Here is a 21,287-nt window from a genome sequence, read left to right on the forward strand (position 1 = left end):
CGGGGGGAGTGGGGGGGGGAATGGTTAATTTAAAAAAAAAAGTATCATTTGATCATTTTTTGTGGTGCCCTTTTCTCCTGATGCCCTAAGCACGTGTTTATTTTGCTTAATGGTTAATCCGGGCGTTAGCTATAATTAATTTTTACGGTAGTTTTTAAATAGGCGCGCTTTCTCACAGAAGAGAAAAAATCTTACCGTCATCTATCGGCAGATAGCAGTAGTAACCATCGTGATAGTTGAATATGTTCTCTGCAGATGGCAGCAAAAGCTCCATATTTTTGGAAACGAGGGCAATAAGCCGAGCGAGAAAGAGAGAGAGAGAGAGAGCGGACATACGGGAGCGAAGAAAAGAGCAGATGAAACTCTTGCGCGCACGCGCACCGTCGTTACGAGCCATTTAATTTTGGGCGAGGAAAGCGACGACATTTCTTCGCTGTCATCGTCGCTTCGAGCGATGAAAAGATGGACATCGCGCGATCCGAGAAGCTCATCCACAACGTTTTCATCAATAAACCGCTATGGGATAACAAAGATCCCAATCATCGCAATCGCTTCGTGCTAGACAAGCTTTGGGACGTCGTGGCTGCCGACATGAAAAGTACCAGTAAGTACTATTTCTTTAATTTCTTCTTTCACGGTGCTATTTTAGAGAAATGGCGCGTGAGAGAGCAACAAAGGGGTTTTTGCTATTAGCGCGCTGCTACTATGATGGCGCATATAGGAGAGAGAGAGAGAGAAGGAAGGAGAGCGACACACACACACATTATAGCTTCTATAATAGGAACCTTGGGAACAGCGTTGTGTTTGATCTCTTCGTTCTCATCATTGGTAACGAATATGAGATCAAGATTTGCCATAAACCGAATCGTCTTTCAAATAATAGCAACACAAATAACATTTAAAAACCTTTCGTAATTCTGTAAAAAAAAGACGTGTATTTTTTTTGTACCACTGTAAAAAAGAAAAAACTTTTTTTCACTTCTATCAAACCAAGTACAGTACCCGGTCTCTTAACCCTTTTCCCGCACTCTTGGTGATGTGACCGAGAGGTACGAGGATGTGGAGCCAGTGCCGTCTTAAGGCATGGGACGGCCCGGGGGCCTCACGAAAGTGGGATCTGGTTGAGATTTTCGAAAATTTGCATGGTAGGGCCTCAGAAAAATCATTTGGCCCGGGGGGCCCCCATGATGCTCTTAAGACGGCCCTGTGTAGAGCCCCCTTTTATTTTTTGTACGATAAGGCCGTGCGCATAGTGCGGCGCCAAGAGGTACGGGAGCGCATAATAGAGACTAGCGACGAAAACAATTGTTCCGTTCTTCATCGCACATATTTGAGGAGCGAGACAAAGAAGAAAAAAAGACCACTCAACGAGGAGCGGGAGTCGAACAAACATTTGTTTTCACCTCGATCTGATGATTGGTCGTTCCCCCCCCCCCTCTTCTGTGGAAGAATCATCATCATCATCACACCCTTACATTTCAGAACCCTCTTCCGGCCATTTTCTGTATCCTCCTCTTTTAGTATGTGCGGACATCTCTTCCTCCACTCCTATGCATTTTTTCCTTCCTAGGCACAATTCTTGTAACTCGTACCCATGAGCGCAGCCTAAAAGGTAGGGTACTCAAACTGTGCGTCCAATTTTTTTTCAGGGCCACCGCCCCGGCCCTGACGAAGGCTTTTTTAAAGAGTCTCTTGTGTTAAACCGCTCTAGGGAATCGCGGATAAGCGTTTATTAGGGGAAGGGGCGCCGCGGGTGGAACTTTTTCCACCCGCGGCGGAAAAGTTCCATTCTCTCCTGCAGTAAGGCGTCTTCCGAGGATGTAGAATAAAGAGCACCAAAATTTGTGTTGTTTTGTTGTACACCGCACATACTCTCGAAGAGAGGAAGGAGGGAAAGAAGCAGCTTCCCTCTCGCCGCTGTGAGGGTTCGAGTCAACACCTTCTAGAGCAAGAGCAGCACCTTCTGCTTTAGAAGGTATTGTTCGAGTGCAGGGGGTGCCCTAAAACCGGTTTTCTAGCCGAAGAATCAAGTGACGTCACCCGATTCCTCACGCGACCGTCTCCTGTTGGAACACTGCTGTAAAATTGCTGTTTTTTGATAATTTTTTTTGCATAGTGCCAATTCACAAAACTCTATCATTTTTTCAGAGTAGATGCCACAAATACCGCTGATTATCAAAATATATATTTTTTTATTTTTTTGAAAGTTTTTTTTATTTTTGACAGATTTTTTTTTCGACCCATGTATGCAATGTTAAATCAATGGGAGGTATGTACGTTTGTAAAATCGAAAAGGGAAACGGAAAGGGAATTATCAGAATGGGGGAAAACAGTTTCCCCATAAATGATGGCTTTTTGATATTTAGCGTTCAGTGGGAATGTATAAATTGGAATAAGTTATGTTTTCATCTTTTTCTTATAACTCTGCCTTACATTCACAGCCGCAACTAGGGGAGAGCAGGCGGATTTGGTCTGGAGGGGGGGGGGCAAATTTCACCCTTTCACCTCTCCTTCAATCAACATTATAAGCAGGGCCGCAACTAGATGCTTGGTCACCCGGGGCAAGTCACGACCTCCTATATAACCTAGGTGGTCACCTAGGTTATATAGGAGGTCGTGGGCAAGTGCGCATTTTAGCGCCCCCCTTCTAATGTTGAAGGAGAGGTTTGGGAATAAAATTTGCGACCCGGGCCATGGCCCCCACATCCTGGAGTGGGGCTCCTAGGCTGGAATCTTTTGCGGACCCCCCCCCCCCCTGACCAGACTTTCACGAGCCCTTTTACGATGGATTTATAGCGTGAAAAACAAAAAATAATGAAAATCGTCCCGGGTCCCCAGGGCTGGAGCCTTGCCAGCCCACCCCTTGTGGGGGCATTCCCCGGGCACGAGACCCACCTGCCCCCCCCCCCCCCGTAGTTGCGACCCTGATTACAAGGGAGCGCCAGAATATGTACTTGCTTGGCTGACCAAGCATCGGTTGCGGCCCTGCCCACATTACTTGTTGAACATAGAACAGGGCCTGATTTCCGCATGGGGAAGTGAAGCATTTGCCCTGGGACAGGACCGCAAATAGGTGCTTGGTCAGTCGGAGCAAACAAGTATTTTGGCGTCACCTTGTAATGTCGAAAGAAAGGTTAGAGGATAAAATTTAGCCCAGGATCCGGAGCACCAGACCCACCCGTTCCCCTCCGGGTTACGGCCCTGCCTACTAGCTCCAACATTTAAACAACATGCGTTCACTGATTAACAAAACGTCTTTGATCCAGGTCACGGATAACCCCCATGTCTGATTTGGGCCCCGACATAGATGTTCAAACTCTTAGGTTTGCGGGCCATATGACAATGAAAACAGGGATAAAATTAATTTAAAAATTTTTAATTGATGCTCGAATAATTTCTGCATAGTTACTACTGCATCACAATCATTAGTGCATTATATAATATAATTCGATTTCGCATACGTGTTACCTAGGCGTGTACTTTTTAGTTGCGGGCCACAAACTCTCTCTGATACAATTATCGTGTTGTAAGCACTAGGTACTTTCTAAACAAAACTTTTTCGCGAGCCGTATGGAATCTCTTGTCATCCCACCACTATGGGTGGGGGACTGGTTGTCCCATATATACGGGACTCTAGCCCTTATGCGAGAGGGGCAGTGGTTGTTGCATTGTATATTTATTAATTATAGGGGGGGGGGGAGCTCATCCCCTCGTAAAATTTATTAGGGAGGGGCTCGAACTGCCTCAACCCCAGGTTCTAGTGCCTATGGCCCGGGAGCAATCGGATTTAGTCATTCAGCGGCCCGGTGCAAGAACAGTTTTGCGGTCCTGGTGATAGGCGTTGGGCCCAGAGGTTAACTAATTTTTGCTCTATAAATCCACTGAAATTTATTTTAGGGGCGGGGGAGGGTCTTCGAATTTGGATCCGTAAAAAATCTTTCCGAGGAGGAGGCCCCAGTCAGTAGGACCGTTCTAGCGCATGGGCAGACTGGGTATGGGCAGTGCAGGTGGTTACAAAGATTCACGTTCACGAGAAATATGTAAAACAATATAATGTCTAACAGGGCTGCAACTGGGGAGGGGGTGCAGGCGGATCTGGTGTCCCGGGCGCTGTGCTAGAGGGGGCGCAAATTTCACTCTTTAATCTCTCCTTCAACATTATGAGGGGGCGCCAAAATGCATGCTTGCCCCGGCTGACCAAGCATCTAGTTGCGGCCCTGATGTCTATAAAAAATGATTTTTTTAAGACCTCCCTACCTAACTAGAAATGGTTACACAGTGCCGCAACTAGATGATTGGTCAGTCGGGACAAGCACGCATTTTAGTGCCTCCTTTTAATATTGAAGGAGAGGTTAAAGGTTGAAATTCGCATCCCTTCTGGTTCAGCGCCCAGGGCACCAGACATGACTGCTCCCCCCTCCTTGTGGCCCGTGATTGCTTACCAATTTGCATGCTTAATCTCGAACGATATCTCATTATCAGGAGGGCCAACTCTGCGTGAGACCCCAGGCCGTGTCCGGGTGGGCCCATGCGTTAAGGCTACACTAGAAAAGAGCGCGATTACTTTTTTTAATGAAGTTAAAAAGCGAACGAAAACCCCTTCCTGTAGTTATTGCGCCTTACCCACGGTTCCGTGGCATCCTGCTTGGGAATCAATTTCACTACATTATAACTGTTTAAACAAGTTCAGGTGTGGGCGAGTTCAAAATAATGATAATAATAATAATGAATAATAACAAATAACTAGTAATAATTAATAATAAATAATAATTAATAATAACTGTTATTACCAAGCAATTTTTTTTAATTCAACCAAAATTATTAAACACTTTCAAATGTATCTAATATTTTTCTTCCCCTGTATGTTTTTTTCTCCGTAAAGATGCGCTCCTGATAATTTCCCTCTCATGGTTTCTAGAATTTCCCTCTCGTGGAAGAGAGAATCTGCTTCCATTGACTTAACATTGCATACATGAGTTGGGAAAAAAATTCATTAAAAATCAAATAATTTTTTAAAAATTAAAAAAAAATATCTTGACAATAAGCGGTTTTTGTGGCATCCGCTCCAAAAAAATGATGAAGTTCTGAGCGTGAAAACTATGCGAAAAAATTCATGAAAAACCAACAATTTTACATTATGCTCCCGTTTGAGTAAGTTACGTGAGGAATCGGGTGACGTAAAAACCAGTTCCATTCTGAAGCGCGCTAATACTTAACCTTATATATTCTAGAAACCTTGGTTCGAGTGGTCATAATGACAGACTCGCGTCACGAAGTACAGGGTTCGAATCCTACCGCCGTCAGAGTGGTAGTCGGCTGAAGTTGGTTTTCTGTGGTTCCCAACTTTACCCCTTATAAAGTCTCGCCACAGAGAGCAACAAATCTACAAACAGTACAAATGTAATTCAATCATAATATTTCACTTCTGAAATATAGATGGCAGCACTGATAAATCAAACACAACACTATATACCATGGAGGAAAGAATAACAGGAGGTGACATCAGGAACTAAAATCGAAGCCGTTGTGGCAACCCTATGGGCTGACGAGTAAGCCCAAACAAACCGCTCTCTTCCCTATACTTAACATGTGTTTTGCCGGATCGAATTCTAAAATATTAATTACTAAATAAATTTAAGCACCATGTCCATTTAATGCGTCTTCAGGTAATCTACATGATCTAATAAAGGGGAAAAATAAAAGTTTATCCTTGTATAAGGGGTTTTTATAATTTTAATTTATTTTTGAAAAAGGGGAAGATCACTTTCCCCTCTCGACTCGTCATAAGTTCAGTGCCTTCAATTTATTTTAAAAATTTGATGCATCACATTAATGTCTATGGAAATATGATTAATTAAAATAATATGAAGCTGCAATAAAATGCAATTTCATAATTTTTTTCTTTTAACTGTTTATCTTGCCTTTTTGTTTCGTCCATGATTATGATAGATCCGGGACATTTCGAAAGTGTTTCAGGCCCGTGGGCGCTCGTCTTAAGCTTTACATGAGGAATTTTGATTTCTGAATCAGTTCTGAGGTGCTCGAGCACCTTCTGACAGGGCCGTAGCTAGGATTTTTGCCACCCGGGGCAAACATGATTCAGCCGTCCGGGGCAGACAGCATTTTGCCGCCCTCGTGCCTCAAAGTACAGGAAGTGCTCCAACGTTGTCCGCCACTGTGTATTTATGGTTTTGCTGCCTTTAGGCTGTACAAATTTCGCCACCCTTCTTCCGTTCCACTCTCATATTCTTGAATACGTATTACTGGAAATATATGCCGCCCATCCGAACTTTCCGCTATGTAGATGTATTGTGAAAAAAATATTAAAAAATGAAAAACTTTTTGTACGAGTCGCGATAAGTCATCTCTCTGGCCTAAAGTATTTAGAAAAATAATCTGGGCTGGGTTTTTTTCTCTTCATTTTGTACCAATTACTTTGCTTTTAAAGTGACGTGTGTACGAAAATTTGACAAAAAAGTTTCGAATTGAATTTGAAATCTAAAATTGTGTCTGTGTTCGAGTTTTTGCCTGGAATGGAGAAATATTTCTACAATATTTTAATATAAACAGCTGAAAGGCATTATATATGCTAATGTTTTGCATATATGATGTTTTTCGCAAAAAAAAGTCGGATTTTTTCAAACACCGCTTGTTCAAGTGTCTTTAAACATTGCGTCCCTCTCAGCACTGAGGTGTTACATACTTTGGCATAATTTTTTTTAAATTAAAATGCCGAGAAGAAATTTTGTGGCACAAGATATGGGTAAATTTTGGTTATTTTTGTAAAAGGTTCCGTGTTGTTGAAGTTGATATTCGAAAACAAACAACAACTAAAATTGTAAAAGCTCTCTTTCAATTGTATAAATATATCCAAAGAATTTGAGGGAAAAAAATCGAGTTCCTAAAGTGAATAGTAAATTTTTAAATGATTTTTAAAAACGGGGATGTTTCTCATAGGTCATAGGAAAGCATGGGAAGCCACGGTTTGTTCGGGCTTACTTGGTCCCTTTAGTAGAGCGATCACTGGCTTCATCTGGCAACCCAGATTCCCCATGCTTTCTCAACGGAGGCGCTAGTCGCGTCACCTCCTGTTATTCTTTCCTCCATGACTATATACGCACTCAGAGTCAGACTGTTAGGTACACACACAGTTACACTTCCGGCACAACTCACTAGGTAGTAAATTGCCCACAGATGGCGATAGACCTGAGTTATGCTAGGTTTGAAAGAAAGAAAGTCCCCAATCCCTCCACTATATCTATGCAATCGGCCTTCAGTATTCACGGCCTTTTTTTCCAGTTTTCTGGAAAACACCGTTTCAGACTGTATCGCTTTTGCCATGGCATCACTTTATATAGGCGAAAGATCATTCCGCGTATATTACTGCAGGGAGTATGACGTCAGCGGTCTCCGCCTTGGCAGTGCTGAAAACGGTGTCCCCAACATCTCCGTCGGAAGATCACGTGACTCGGTGCAAAGAAACACGATCCCCATAAAGATCAATGTTAAAATTGCCGATTTTAGTATTGAAATGCGGAAATTTAGTGGGGTTGTCCGCCATATCAATAATTTTAAAAATTGAATTAAATTTTTGATTTTCGAAATATTGAGTTCGCTTAGAGATACGGAACCCAGAAAATTAAATATAAAATAATGAGCCAGTGAAAGTGATAATTCCAGCATTAACGAAAGACAATTCCAGAATTAATAAAAGACAATTCCAGAATTAATTAATTAAAGAGATACTTTCAGCATTGACGAAATTGATAATTTCAAAATTAATGAAAGTTATAATTCCGAAATTAATGAAAGTGATAATTCCGAAATTAATGAAAGATAATTTTAGCATTAATGAAAGAAATTATTCCAGAATTAAGAAAAAAAGATAATTCCAAAATTAATGGAAGAAAAATTCTAGAATTAATTAGAAATAATTCCAAAATCGATGAAAGAGGTAATTTCAGCATTAATGAAGTTTATAATTCCAAAATAATTGAAAGCGATAATTCCGATCCAGCATTAATGAAAGATAATTTTAGATTGATGAAAGGGATAATTCCAAAATTAATTAAAGTGATAATTCTAGAATTAATTAGAAATAATTCCAAAATCGATGAAAGAGGTAATTTCAGCATTAATGAAGTTGATAATTCCGATCCAGCATTAATGAAAGATAATTTTAGATTGATGAAAGGGATAATTCCAAAATTAATTAAAGTGATAATTCCAAAATTAATGAAAGTGATAATTCCAAAATTAATGAAAGTGATAATTCCAAAATTAATGAAAGTGATAATTCCAAAATTAATGAAAGTGATAATTCCAAAATTAATGAAAGAAAAAATTCTAGAATTAATGAACGAAATAATTTCAGCATTGATGAAATAAGTGATAATTCCAAAATTAATGAAAGAGGTAATTCCAGAATTAATGAGATATAATTTCAGAATCAATGAAAGAAATAATTTCAGCATTAATGAAAGAAATAATTTCAGCATTAATGAAAGAAACAAATCCAGTATTGATGAAAGAAAATTCAAGAATTAATGAAGGAAAATTCAAGAATTAATGAAGGAAAATTCAAGAATTAATGAAGGAAAATTCAAGAATTAATGAAGGAAAATTCAAGAATTAATGAAGGAAAATTCAAGAATTAATGAAGGAAAATTCAAGAATTAATGCAGGAATATTCAAGAATTGATGAAAGAAATGATTTAATCTTTTTTTCATCTTTAGATGAATTCCCAATTCTTTTTTTTTTATCTTTAAAACCCAATATTTAGAGACCAAACTGTACATTTCTATGGGCAGACGAACTTTCTTTTCACCGAGTCACGTGATTTCCTTGCATTTGATGTCTACGCCGTCGCGGCGGCTGGATGCTCCCTCTAGTAATATAAGCTCAATGCAAAAGATGAGAGTTCTGAAAATTTCTGGTATATATTCCCATGATCTCCATTCTTTTCCGTTGGCAACACGACTTCGCCAAATCGGAGCTGTCGCCAAACGTGCCAAGTTTGTCATAATCTACAGGTGGAAGATGGCATAATTTTCGTAACAATATTATTATGGTGCCGAATTTATGCATGTTTCGGATTATACTGGTAACATTTGCAGTCTATTATTGTTTCCCCATCCCGTGTCACATCTTTAAAAAAATGTATTTTTCGAAAAAGGCTTTCAGTAATAAATTTGGATACAAAGATGATTTAGGTGTTGTTACGCGCTTCAGAGAGCCAAAATAAATTAATGGTAGGCATGTATGGCAGGCTTCATTCGTTGAGTTGGATGTCATGTGTAGAGTCAATTCATTTGAACAATTAATAATTACCTACTGCTGCCGTTAGCACAATATTATGTCCCTCTTCAATTCACCATTCCCATTGTTCAAAATTTTTCTTTTTTTTCAAAAATGCCATTGACTTTAGTGCTTGAAAGATTTCAAGAGGCTATTAACTTACTCCAGAAAACTTGTGCGAATGTTTGATCATTTCAAATTGCCTATCAGTTCCATAATTTTCTTACACAAGTCAGAAATGAAAGTAAGCTGAACTCGTATTTCACATATGACCTACAACTTCAACTGAAAGAATATTGCCTGATCCAGGCACATATTTCACTGCAATCACAGGCAACATGGTCATCTTGTTTATGCAAGGGAATATCGGCTTTTAGGCATGAATGAATGAACGCCAGGGTCTCTGCCACCGGACTTATCCCGTTGCCGAGATCTCTTCCAGCCCAGCTTCATGGCAGAGTCCACCTAACAGTCTGTGTATGTAGCTAGTGTTGTGTCTGATATTTCAGTGCTGCCATCTTTACTTCAAATTGTGAGTGAAGTGTAATGATTGAATATCTGTAACGTTGTAGGCCTGTTGCTCGGCTTTTAGGCACAGTCGAATTTCGCATTTATCGCATCTATTTCGTAAATACGAAATTTACGTATCACCAACTGTTAGTAACAAGGACGTTTTCTTTGAAAGCTCTCAGGGTTCCGGGATGGCGAACGCCTCGGCTTGCGAATTTTTCGGCTAACGAAATTTTTTTCGTCATTTTTTTGCCTCGACTAACGAATAAGGATTTGGCTAATGAACATGCATGTGCGTTCACATGCATGCACGCGTTAACATACAACAGCCACCTCGTGAGCTTAATTTTCGTGTCAATCATCATCAGAATTACTGTCACTTGAGCCCGATTAAGTAATTTTTCGATGTAACTCCACTCTTTTTTTTTTAATTTTTTGAATCATTTAATGTAAAATGAGATATTCAACTGATAGAAAATGTTTTTTTAAAACAAGAGCCTACGTTTTCAGAGAGCATTTTTCTTCAGTGCAAGACTGAGCGGACATGAGAAGTTGTATCACAGTTTTCAATTTATGTTTGAATCTGGACATTCTAGAAGCTTATCTTTTCCTTCTGCATGTATCAGACACCGAAATGAGCTAAAAAATCACGAATGGTCACCTACGAATTCGACTTGGTTGCATCAACGCTGGTTTTAGTAGACTAAAGTAAAGCTGGTGTTGGTTGTGTACATGGTTTGAAATAAAAGATCTCTTCAGTATCTCATCTTCCTGTAAATTTTCATTTATCATTATTGAATCTGTACATTATCTTTACATTTTAGGCAGTACCTGGCACGAATTAAACGATTTTCCATAAGGCTGCGCACATACTAGGAACAAAAAATCCCATAGCGGCGGAGGAAGAGATGTCCGCACATACTCCAGATCTCACGTACTCTTATAAAAATAATTAAGAGCCTTCTTGTGAAGATCTACCCCATTCCAACGATGAAGGCGATGTAGCTCTGACACAACAGTTGATGGTGACATACTCAGGAGAAAATGACCAGAGGGGTTCTGAAGGGTAAAAAAAAATAGGCGGTGTGTCGGACACTGCCGCAGTTATTTTCGAGAAAACGTCAATTGTGTATAATAAATTGAAATTAAATTTTTTGTACTATAAAATTCTGTGATGAGGATCATGGAAACAAAATTTCACATAAGTGAAGGTTCGGAATCTTTAACAAAATGAAGATCGATATGAAGTTGGCTTCTCGGCTACTAAGGAGGGGTAACAGAGAATAGGAATCGATGAGGATACGAACTTTGAAACTAGTGATGGGGTGGAATGTGTTTAAAGAAGTGCAAGAGAGCGAATGAAATAGCGCTAAGCGATTTGAAATTGTCGGTGTTGCGACAGTTAGCCAGTAGCCAAGGCCGTCTTAAGAGCATCATGGGCTGAGAACGAGAATATTCTCCTGGATGTAAAAATTGGAGAATAATCGAGAATATTCATTTTTCTTTTAAATAATTTAATTTTTTTTACTAATTTTGTTTATATTGTGAAATATAAATCAGTTTTCATTGCCTGAAATATTTACAACAAAACAATTTTTGGTATAATCACTTCCCGATGGCAACTTTAGTTCGAGAGAGAATATTCCCAGAATATTCTCCAGGTCACGATGAGAGGTTTTAAAAGTTTGGTTATAAAAGATTTTAGAAACCATTAAATTGAAACATTAAATATATATTTTAAAATTAGATAAATTTTCAGAAATAAGTTCACAACACAAAAGAAATTAAATCAAAGTTGATTGATAAAGGAAGCAATTATTATACAATCGCCTTCATTCTGAGAAGATACAGAGAACTGTTATTTTTTCAATGCACATACACTTAAATTCTGTATCACTCACATTTCTTTAAAAGTTGTGTAATTCAGCCCCGTTGGCTTAATTTTCTTGCTTTCAAACTTTAATATTGTGGTCTACAAACTTCAATATACCCATCTTCTTGACGGGAAGAGAGACAGGAACATTCTCCGGAGAATATTCTCTTAAAGGACTACTATTATAAATTACTAGAGAATATTCTTATCAAAAATAATAATTATAAAAAAATAATTATTATTATTCTCAAGTTATTTATCGAGATTATTTATTATAATACATGTTATTACATATATTCTTGATAATACTCTCTGGAAAGATTTCGGTAACTGAAGAATATTCTCATCGAGGAGAATATTTGAGAATATTCTGTGGAAGGACTATTATTAGTAGCTTCAGAATAATTCTTATTATTTTCTATAAGAATATTCCTCAGTAATTTATGAAAGTAGTCCTTCCAGAGAATATTCTCAAGGATATTATATGTAACTATATTATAAATAAGAGGAGAATATTCTCATCAAGAACTTATAAGAATATTCTGAAGTTATATTTATAATAGTAGTCCTAGCACAGAGAATATTCTTCGAAAGATTATTCTCGAGAATTTTACATCTCTAGCCACAAATATAAAAGTGATTCTAGCACAAACTTTCCTCTTTGGAATGAGGCCAAGATGCCAGCGATGAAGGTATTGGAAGTTCGAAATTACTTCGACAAAAACAGTCGCGCGTTTGGACGCGATTGCCTCCCCCACACCCGGCATCGATTTTAAAGACGTTTTCACGTCAAAAGCCTGTGAGGAAAATACCATGTGACGTGATATACCGCTAACTAGCAACCCTACCAGCCTGTTTATGCCAAATTAATCAATTTGGTAATATTGGAGGCTAAATAATAATTGGAGGTTTCCAATAAACGCTTTAATTTTGCGAATAAATACAAATGCTGATACATATTTTTAATGGCTGCTCGTATTGAATCGTTTCGATTATTATTTTATATTATTACATAGTAGGCCTATGTATTAAGATTGAAATACTGTAGTTATAGGCCTACTCAAATCAGAATGCAGATATTGGATAAAAATACACGCTAAAAATCCGCAGATGTAAATTTCGTTACTTTCTACAGAAAATAATATCACTGTTAATGAGATGAGTCGAGAAGCTATCCGTACACTTTTTTTTTTTAATCTATAAAGAGTTTTTTTCCGAATAAAATTACATAATTTTATTTTAAGTTTCAAAAAATTCATCGTAGCATAACCAATAAAAAAAATCGATATTCTGAACATTATAGCTACAGTTGTACTCACATATCACACTTTTTACAATTTTCAATACCTATATTACATTACAAATGCGGGTACAGATTTCTTACCCATTGAAAATAAACCGCTCGTTATGTTATCGCATAGTGGGATCTGACATTGTTGACTTTATATATCCTGATTTTTGTAGTTATTAGCAAAATTCTTATTTTTGAACGGGACAAACGGCTTAAAGCATTTGAAAGAAAGGGTTTCAAAGTTTTTTATTTTATTTCTATTCTTTTTGCAACACCTATTGTTTACGTCAGCAAACCGAAGAAGAATTACGGGTTTAAACGAAACAAAAGAACTTTAGTTAGATCCAAATTGTACAGATATCTTACGCCGCGATCTGTCTTCACGAAAGCGAAATAACGAATCCCCTTTTAACAGCATTCTAAAAACTTTCTTTAAGCCGTTTATCTCTAACGGCTTTTAAATATTTTTTTTCAAAACCGGTCAAGACGTCTTGAACACCCTGCTTTTTTACACACTATTTTCTACAAAAAGAACTGTCAAAAGTGCACTGATATTATAAATAGAAGCAATAAAATGCTTTGTAATTAATGATAGTTAATTATTGCCAACATTTAAATAAAAAAAAGGTTGAAAAACCACTGCTCTAGAACATGCCTATGAATGCTGGCTTTCAGATATGATATGGTTACTGGTTTGAGAGCTGACGATGCTTACCCAATAAGTCAATATTTCCTTCTGGCAGAGAATATTGTTGAACTCAAAGGGGTACATATTGAACATCTGCAGCATGATCTATCAAGCAACGGTAGCTCCTATCGTCAAATTTTTGTACTTTGCTTAAGTTTATTAAAAGGTGAAATCATCCAAAGTATTTGTATTTATTTTTCTTTTAGTAACATTTGAACCGATAAAACTCCCTCCCCAATCCTTGATGTCGGGGAGCTTAATTTCGATAACCCTATTTGTACAGTCGAATCTTGTTATAACAAACTCCAAGAGACCGGAGAAATCACTTCGTTATAACTAAATTTCGTTATAAAGGAATTCCAGGTCTTTGCATTTTTCCTATGTATACTTATCTGGAGGATTAGAAAAGTGTTCGTTGAAACTAGATTTTCGTTATAACGGTATTCGTTAAAACGGGGTTCGACTGTACTTCTTCCGTTTTCATCGTTATATTTGTGCAAAGCTAGATTTTCTGCCATGAACAAAAAAAATTTATTACAGTTGGAAAAATCATTAGAAAAATACTTGAGACCAGTTCTGTGCCTGTCCGAAATTCAACACACCTTGCAAAGAAAACATCTTGAAAAAATATTGAGCTCAGATGTCTCATTCAATGTTAAATAGAAAAATACTGTAAAAGTTTTGTTTTGAGAAAATTTTTATTACCAATTACAATAAAGTGCTTGGTCTCAATAATCGGTCTTCCTGATTAAGAAATCTGAAAAAAAATTATTATAAGAAGTAGAAAATGAGTATGAAACTTATAAATGAAAACTTTGAGAAAAATTATTATTCTTCAATTGAATTCAAGTGTATCACGAAAGCTTAACTGTAGGTTTAACCCTTTGCGGCCCAGAGGTTTTTTTGCACTTCGTTAGTACAGTTCGTGATTTATGACGCCTTCCCCGCAATGTGGAAGGCCCTTGGAGTTTTGCCTTCCTGCAGTTTTTGTATATATAGCTTATGAGTTCTGCTAAGATGCCGAATTCACAGGTGCCTCCCTATTATTGTAAGAGACCGTTGTTACAAGGGAGTACCGTCGTTTCGTGATGCGGATCTACGTCGAGTCCAGCTCGACATAGCAAAAGGTTGTGTACAGTGAGACAGAAAAACAAATGTTGGAAAATACTGTTATAGAATGGATGGCTGACCCTGTTACGAGACATTGCCAAGACAAATTTGCGCAAATTTTCCAATTCATTATTCAAATCAGTTTTGATCACTGGGTGATCCTTTAAAAGTCTGATTATAATTTTCCTGGTGTGTGAAACGACTGCATCGATTGATATTATGGTGCGTGACTGTTAACGCGTGGCATTTTATTTTCTTAAAATACGGATTTATTGTGTTACCGGATGAATTTTTAGTACTTTAAATTTCACTGAAAAAGGCTCCGAGTAAACTCCATGTGTTTTTTCTTTCAGGAAACGATGTAAGAAAAAAATGGAAAACTCTGCGTGAAACTTACCGCAAAGAAGTGATAAAAATTCGAACCAAACGATATGAAGACGGGTCGATTATATATACTTGGGCACATTTTGACAGTCTGCACTTTTTGAAAGGCCAGTATATTCCCAGATCAAGTGATGGAATTTCTCCCGAACATGATGATATCAAGGATGAAGCCAATTCCCGATTTTCTGAATCAAATACACGCGACTCAGATGAATTAGCTAATGGTGATCAATCCTTTTCGCAAGATGATGGGAATTCGGTGGTTGCTTCCACTCCCGTCAGTGTCAGTAAAACATTGAAAAACCGACAAGAAAATGATGTTGATAGTGCCCGAATTCCAATCAAAGGTGATAACAGATTCATAATATCAGGGAATCAGTGCAAAAAATATTGTACCGAAGATGAAAGCTTCTTCGACAGTCTTCTACCACACGTGCAAGTGCTAGCACCAGCGAAGAAAATGTTGCTGAGGATTAAAATGCAAGAACTTGTTTATGACTTTGCTTATGGCGATCATAAATAGTGAGCTGAATTAATAAAACATCAAATATTCGAACCACATCCCTCACAACTAACTTAAATGACACAGCTCGAAACTTCTAAAATCAATGAATTATTTTTTTCCGAGTATCATGGAAGTGCTGTTTGAAAAAAAATGTGAAATATATAGGTATATTTTTTCTAAAATGAAATACCATTCTGTTTAAAACGGATTTTTTTTAGTTCAAGACTTAAAATAAATGTCATATTAATTTTTTTTTGCTTATGACCCTGTTAAACTAGAGATGTATTCCGATTTCAAAAATTAAGAAAAAACATATGATTTAGTTATTACGACGACCAAGCAATTAATTGTAATTTGTAATGAAAAACAATTAAAATTATTAAACCAAAACTCGTAGTATTCTTTCTCTTTATTGAAATTGAATGAGGAATCTGTGAGCTTAGCATTTATTTTTTCCGGATATCTTTTCCGCAGGAATTGAACTGGCGAGTCTTTTTCCAGTTGCGATATTATTTTCAATATTGCTCGTTGCAGAAAATCTTTCTTGTTTCGCGCAAATATGGCGTTGAAAACGAAAGCACTTCGAAAATTATCGAAATTAAACTTCTATAATTATCGAGTTTATATACACTCAGGATCTCAAATATCAGTAATATAAGCTTGATGTCTATAACTTATAGAAGATTGTCGAACGTGTTCTGTATTGATCAAAATTATATCAAATTCCGATAATAGACAATTTAGAGAGAATAAATTGACATCATTTAAAGAAGAAGAAAAAATCCTTTTATACAATATAAAACGATTTCGTCAAGTAGTGATTTTTACATTATGTATATGTTACCGCCAAAACCTCGAAATTGGCCAATTTCGTTAAATATTGACGATTAACCGGCCAATGGCCACCCAGTAGCGAATTGGCCTCAGTTCGGGCTTTGGCAGTAACATGTACATTACATGTCGTCCGACGTGCAAATTTTCTCTTAAAACACGCAGCTTGTTCACGTGTCACATGTAATTCCGAGCGGCCAAAGTTTCAAGTGAATCAAATCGTTTTGGTTCATTCCAACTACACTAGAATCCCCGCTAATCCGAAGTAATTGGAACCAGGACCTGTTCGGATTATCGGTGTTTGTCTTTAAAACATGGATTTTTTTAACACTGTAATAATAGTGAGCATTTTGACGGGTGGGATAAGAGTTACAGACGAGATAATTCCGTTTAACAATGACCGAAACAATGGCGGGGAAATTAAAGAGTGCGCTTTTTTTTTACCTTCCAATGTTACGTCTTTGCTTCAGCCAATGGATCCAGGGGCCGTTACAAAGCATCAAATAGGAGCAAAAAAAATGTTACTTCGATATCTCATTGAAGATGAGGATGAATTACTTTCCAAAGAAAAATCCGGTGAAAATACTAACCTGCGAGGCATAGGAAAAAGTGAGGGAAATCTTGCTAAAGAAAATCTGGGAAAAATTATGACCAAGACTTGCTTTCGGCGATAATCGAGAAACAACAAAGGAAACCAACGAAATCTTCCAGTTTTTAAAAAAATTCCCTGGTTGCGAGGAAGAAGAAAGAGAGGAAAAAGATGTGAGTGAAATGTTATCATTATACTGTCTCAGCCGTCAAATTTTCACTGATGCAGAAATCTTCTCCGTAGTTTTAACTAGCAATGACTCATCGTCAAGGGATGGGTTAGATTAGAACCTCTTTATATATGAAGGCGTCTTAGGTTAGATCAGTGGTTCTCAAATTGTGACGTTTCCTTCTAGAGACGTCGCCAACCTTTCTCAAGGGTGTCACTTTGAGCTACGAACATTGATTATTCAGTGCTTTACAGTGGTTCTTTCTTAGGCTACTGTGGGGAGCCGTGGATAAACGATGTCATAACAAGGGAGCCTCGGTTGGCAAAATGTTGAGAACCACTGGATTAAGAGGCGTTTTTATACTCGTCTTATAAGGCGTCTTTATACTAGGTATTATGGGGGTTCTACACCAAAGACTCATTCAGAAACTGGTAGCTTTTGAAACTACCCTTTCATATGTAGAGCAGTATGATAATGCAACCCCTGCAAACATGTTTTTGAGACGATGACTACGAACTGCATTGTCCGCCAAGTATGTCACTTCTTCAAATGAAAACGAAGTTTTTTTAAAGACGACTATGTAATTCATCATTATAAGGTATGATCAGGTATTCATACTGCAATTCTTACAATGCAGAATTTATGAGCGTTTGTTTTTTCTGTTAATTTCTTCAACTTCCTCGCGCACGTAGTTTTTTTTAAGAGCCATTAGTGGTGTTCTAGTGTATATATAGTGTACATATGGTCAGACTTTCGTTTGAGGAAAAAAATTGTGGTCCTATTATATATATATATATAGCGTCTGTTTTTTGAGAGGTTTCACTACAGGTCAAACGCTTTTTTATTTTTTCAACATGTTTTGAAATTTATTTGAAATATTTATGCACCATCTACTTACTCTCTGTAACGTGAGAGATCCTTGGAAACAAAATAGAACAGGAAAGACTTGTTGGATGTGAAAAAACAATGCTACTGTTTCCCGAATGGCTATAAGTGCGCCACATTTATGCTAGCAAAGCTTTCCAAATGAGATTTCATTAATGTAATGGAGAAAGGTTGTTTTTTTTTTTTTTTTTTGGGTTGGTCAAACGCGTCACTAACAACAAATATGGTAAATTTTAATCTCATAAATTATTTTAAAATTTTGAGAGAAGTAGTTCTTAGATTTTATGCACTAATTACTCATGCCTATATTTAGTCTGAGCAGCTGATTTTTTTCCCCGTAGAGAGAAAAGAAAACTTGATTAAGAGATGGTTTCACCAAAAAAGTCGTTTCGTTTCCGGTAATTAATTTACTTATGGCAATTAATTACCAACAACTGAGAATAAAAATTTTAGTAATCGTTAAGGTTTCGCCAACTACGCAGAGTTCATGAGAGATGATGATGCCGTATTTTCATGGGAAAGGGACACTACCCTAATTGGCCATCGATAAGAATTAGGTAGTGGAAAACTGTGTTAATCCTTTGCGGTCCAGAGGTTTTTTGGCACTTCGTTAGTACAGTTAGTACTTAGTACGTTATAACAACTTCCTTCACAGTTAGAAAGGCCCCCCTACAATGTTTGTCCCTTAGTAGTCTTTGTATAGCTATTACAACACAAGGACCTCCCTATTATCGTAAGGGGCAGTTGTAACAAGGAAGTTCCGTTGGTTCCCGATGCGGACCCATGTCGAATATACCTTGACATGAGTGTACAACAACCCGAATTCGCCGAGTTTCTGGGTTTCGAAATAGTGTTGATTTGACTATAGACATTGACATAACTATAGAATGTGATCGATAGATAGCTTATTGGTCGTATGTCTTTGTACGTCGACAATAGGATATATGCATGTTGTGTATGTTCAGAATTCACAGCCTTCGAATCGTCTCAACTTTTTGTGTGTGTGTGTTAATTTAAATTCAATGCTAAGTTTTATATGTTATTGTGTTTTAATCTGTCAGTTTGTATTTCTCTGTTTTTTAAAGGTTTGTATGTTTAGAAGGTTTTTATATATATTTCAACTTTAATTTTTAAATTTTCAGTTTTAATTTACATTTAGCGTTTTTTTTTTACTTTTAATTTTAAGTCTTCATGTTTTTGTGTTTTTATTTGTTAATTTACTTAGTTTTTATATCTTTACTTTGAAGTTTTATACGCTTTTGTTGTTTTAACTGCTTTAAAGCTCAGTACATTGTCGGGAGTGTTGATTGCTTATATCGCTGTGAAATTACGATTGCTGCGTTGAACCAACCTTGCCAGGTGCCTGTAAAGGCGGGACGGCAGAACATATTGGTACACCTTGACATAGGACCGCAAGAGGTTAGAGGCAACTTGGGAGAACTCTACCGAGGTTTACCATTAAACCCAAGCCCCCTTGGTCCTAGCAGTTACTTCCTTCTTGATAAGCTCAATTTAACACAAATGACTCGAAACTTTTCCAACGCATGAGCTCAAAATAATACCTCAAAGTCTCTATTTAAATACATTGCATTAGATGCCAGGACAAATTTAAAATTCGGAATGCTGCAAGGCAGGGGATAAGAAATTCTTTGAGACAACTGTGAAATATTTCATTGAAATGATGCTTAATATGGAAGACACGTTTCTTTGCCGAGATAAATAGTTTTGAGAGGAACTATTACAGGACCGTTGCCAGAAATTTCGTTCGGGGAAAGGGACCACTTTCATTTCGGGAGGGGACCAAAGTGATAGAACAATAGATTTGACCATCTTTTTCACTTTTTTCGGTCATTTTCTTAGGTTAGACCCCCCCCCAAGTCCCTCCCCCTCGTTGCGGCATTGAACTATTACGACAATTTCCATCTACATTCATTCTTTTAGATTCATTGAAATGACGCGTTTAATTAATTAATTTATTATTTTATTTTATTTATTTACTTTTGTAGGAAAAGCTGTAAGACTAAAATGGAAAAATCTACGTGACTGTTACCGGAAACTACTGAGAACAGGTCCAAACAAACGGTCTGAAGATGGGTCATTTATGTACACTTGGCCACATTTTGATAGCCTGCACTTTTTGAGAGACCAGTTCTCTTTCACACCATCTTCTCTCGAAGATACCGCAGATGAAGTCAATTCCCATTTTTCTGAATCAAATACGCACGGTTCAGATGAATTCGCTAATGGTGATGGTGGTGATCAATCCTCATCGCAGGACGAAGAAGAGAATCGGGTGGCTACTTCCGCTCCCGTCAGTGTCAGTAAAACATTGAAAAGGAAACAGGGAAATGACATTGATATTGGCCAAACTATTATCAGAAATGATAATAGATCGAGAAGATTAGGGAATCAATTAAAAAAGCCTCGCACCGAAGACGAAAGCTTCTTCGACAGTCTTCTACCACATGTGCAAGCGCTAGCGCCAGAGAAGAAAATGTTGCTGAGGATTAAAATGCAAGAACTTGTTTATGACTTTGCTTATGGCGATCGTAAAGAGTGAGCCAAATCAACATGCCATCAAATGTTCGAGCCACATCCCTCAAAACGGACATGAACGAGGACTGCTCGAGACTATTTTCCATTTTTATAACAAGGTTTTTTTTTTTTTTGTGAAAGTAAGGGAGAACAATTTTGCGCACAGTTGTTTGAATAAATAATTCAAATTATTAAAGATGTGTTTTATTTTGTTTTCACTTCGGACGCAACTACAACAGATTCGCGGGTCTCATTATTCCGTCAAAAACCAACTTAAATCGGAAGGAAAACACACAGGATAGTCATTATAATAAAAATATTTGAGACTTATCCTACCAGTCGGAGGTAAAAGAAACTAGATTCTGGAAATGGGACCAAGCGTCTTCAAGTTACTTATGGGTCGAGGAGCTGTATATGCAGTCTGGCACCGATGGGAGTATCTTAAACCTCCTGCAGTGCTTTCGGTGCTGGCAATTCGACCATTTGAACAAATTCTGCAAGCGAAAATACCATTGCAGAAGATGCGTTGAAGGCGGTCACCGACCCATGAACTGTAACAAAAAGAGAGAGATGTGCATTAACTGTACAATAGAAATAAGGAAAAAACGACAAACTTTCC

General features: G+C 37.5%; 1 protein-coding gene across 2 annotated transcripts; it reads left to right on the forward strand.

Moving 5' to 3' along the window:
- Positions 1 to 340: 340 nt before the first annotated feature.
- Positions 341 to 20,856, forward strand: LOC149077665 (uncharacterized). Of its 2 annotated transcripts, none has more exons than XM_089245229.1 (2): positions 341 to 604; positions 20,140 to 20,856. In XM_089245229.1, exons 1-2 carry the CDS (start codon positions 463 to 465, stop codon positions 20,691 to 20,693), a joined length of 696 nt encoding a protein of 231 aa, XP_089101355.1. In that variant the 5' UTR covers positions 341 to 462; the 3' UTR covers positions 20,694 to 20,856. The 2 variants fall into 2 exon arrangements, with proteins under 2 accessions (XP_089101355.1, XP_089101354.1); XM_089245228.1 differs by lacking the exon at positions 20,140 to 20,856 and adding an exon at positions 15,124 to 16,421 and having other exon boundaries at positions 354 to 604.
- Positions 20,857 to 21,287: the final 431 nt, after the last annotated feature.

This window comes from Pholcus phalangioides, unplaced genomic scaffold, assembly GCF_987345545.1.
Source record: "Pholcus phalangioides strain wild (caught in Gottingen) unplaced genomic scaffold, Ppha-v1.0 ptg000015l_1, whole genome shotgun sequence".
Taxonomy (NCBI): domain Eukaryota; kingdom Metazoa; phylum Arthropoda; class Arachnida; order Araneae; family Pholcidae; genus Pholcus; species Pholcus phalangioides.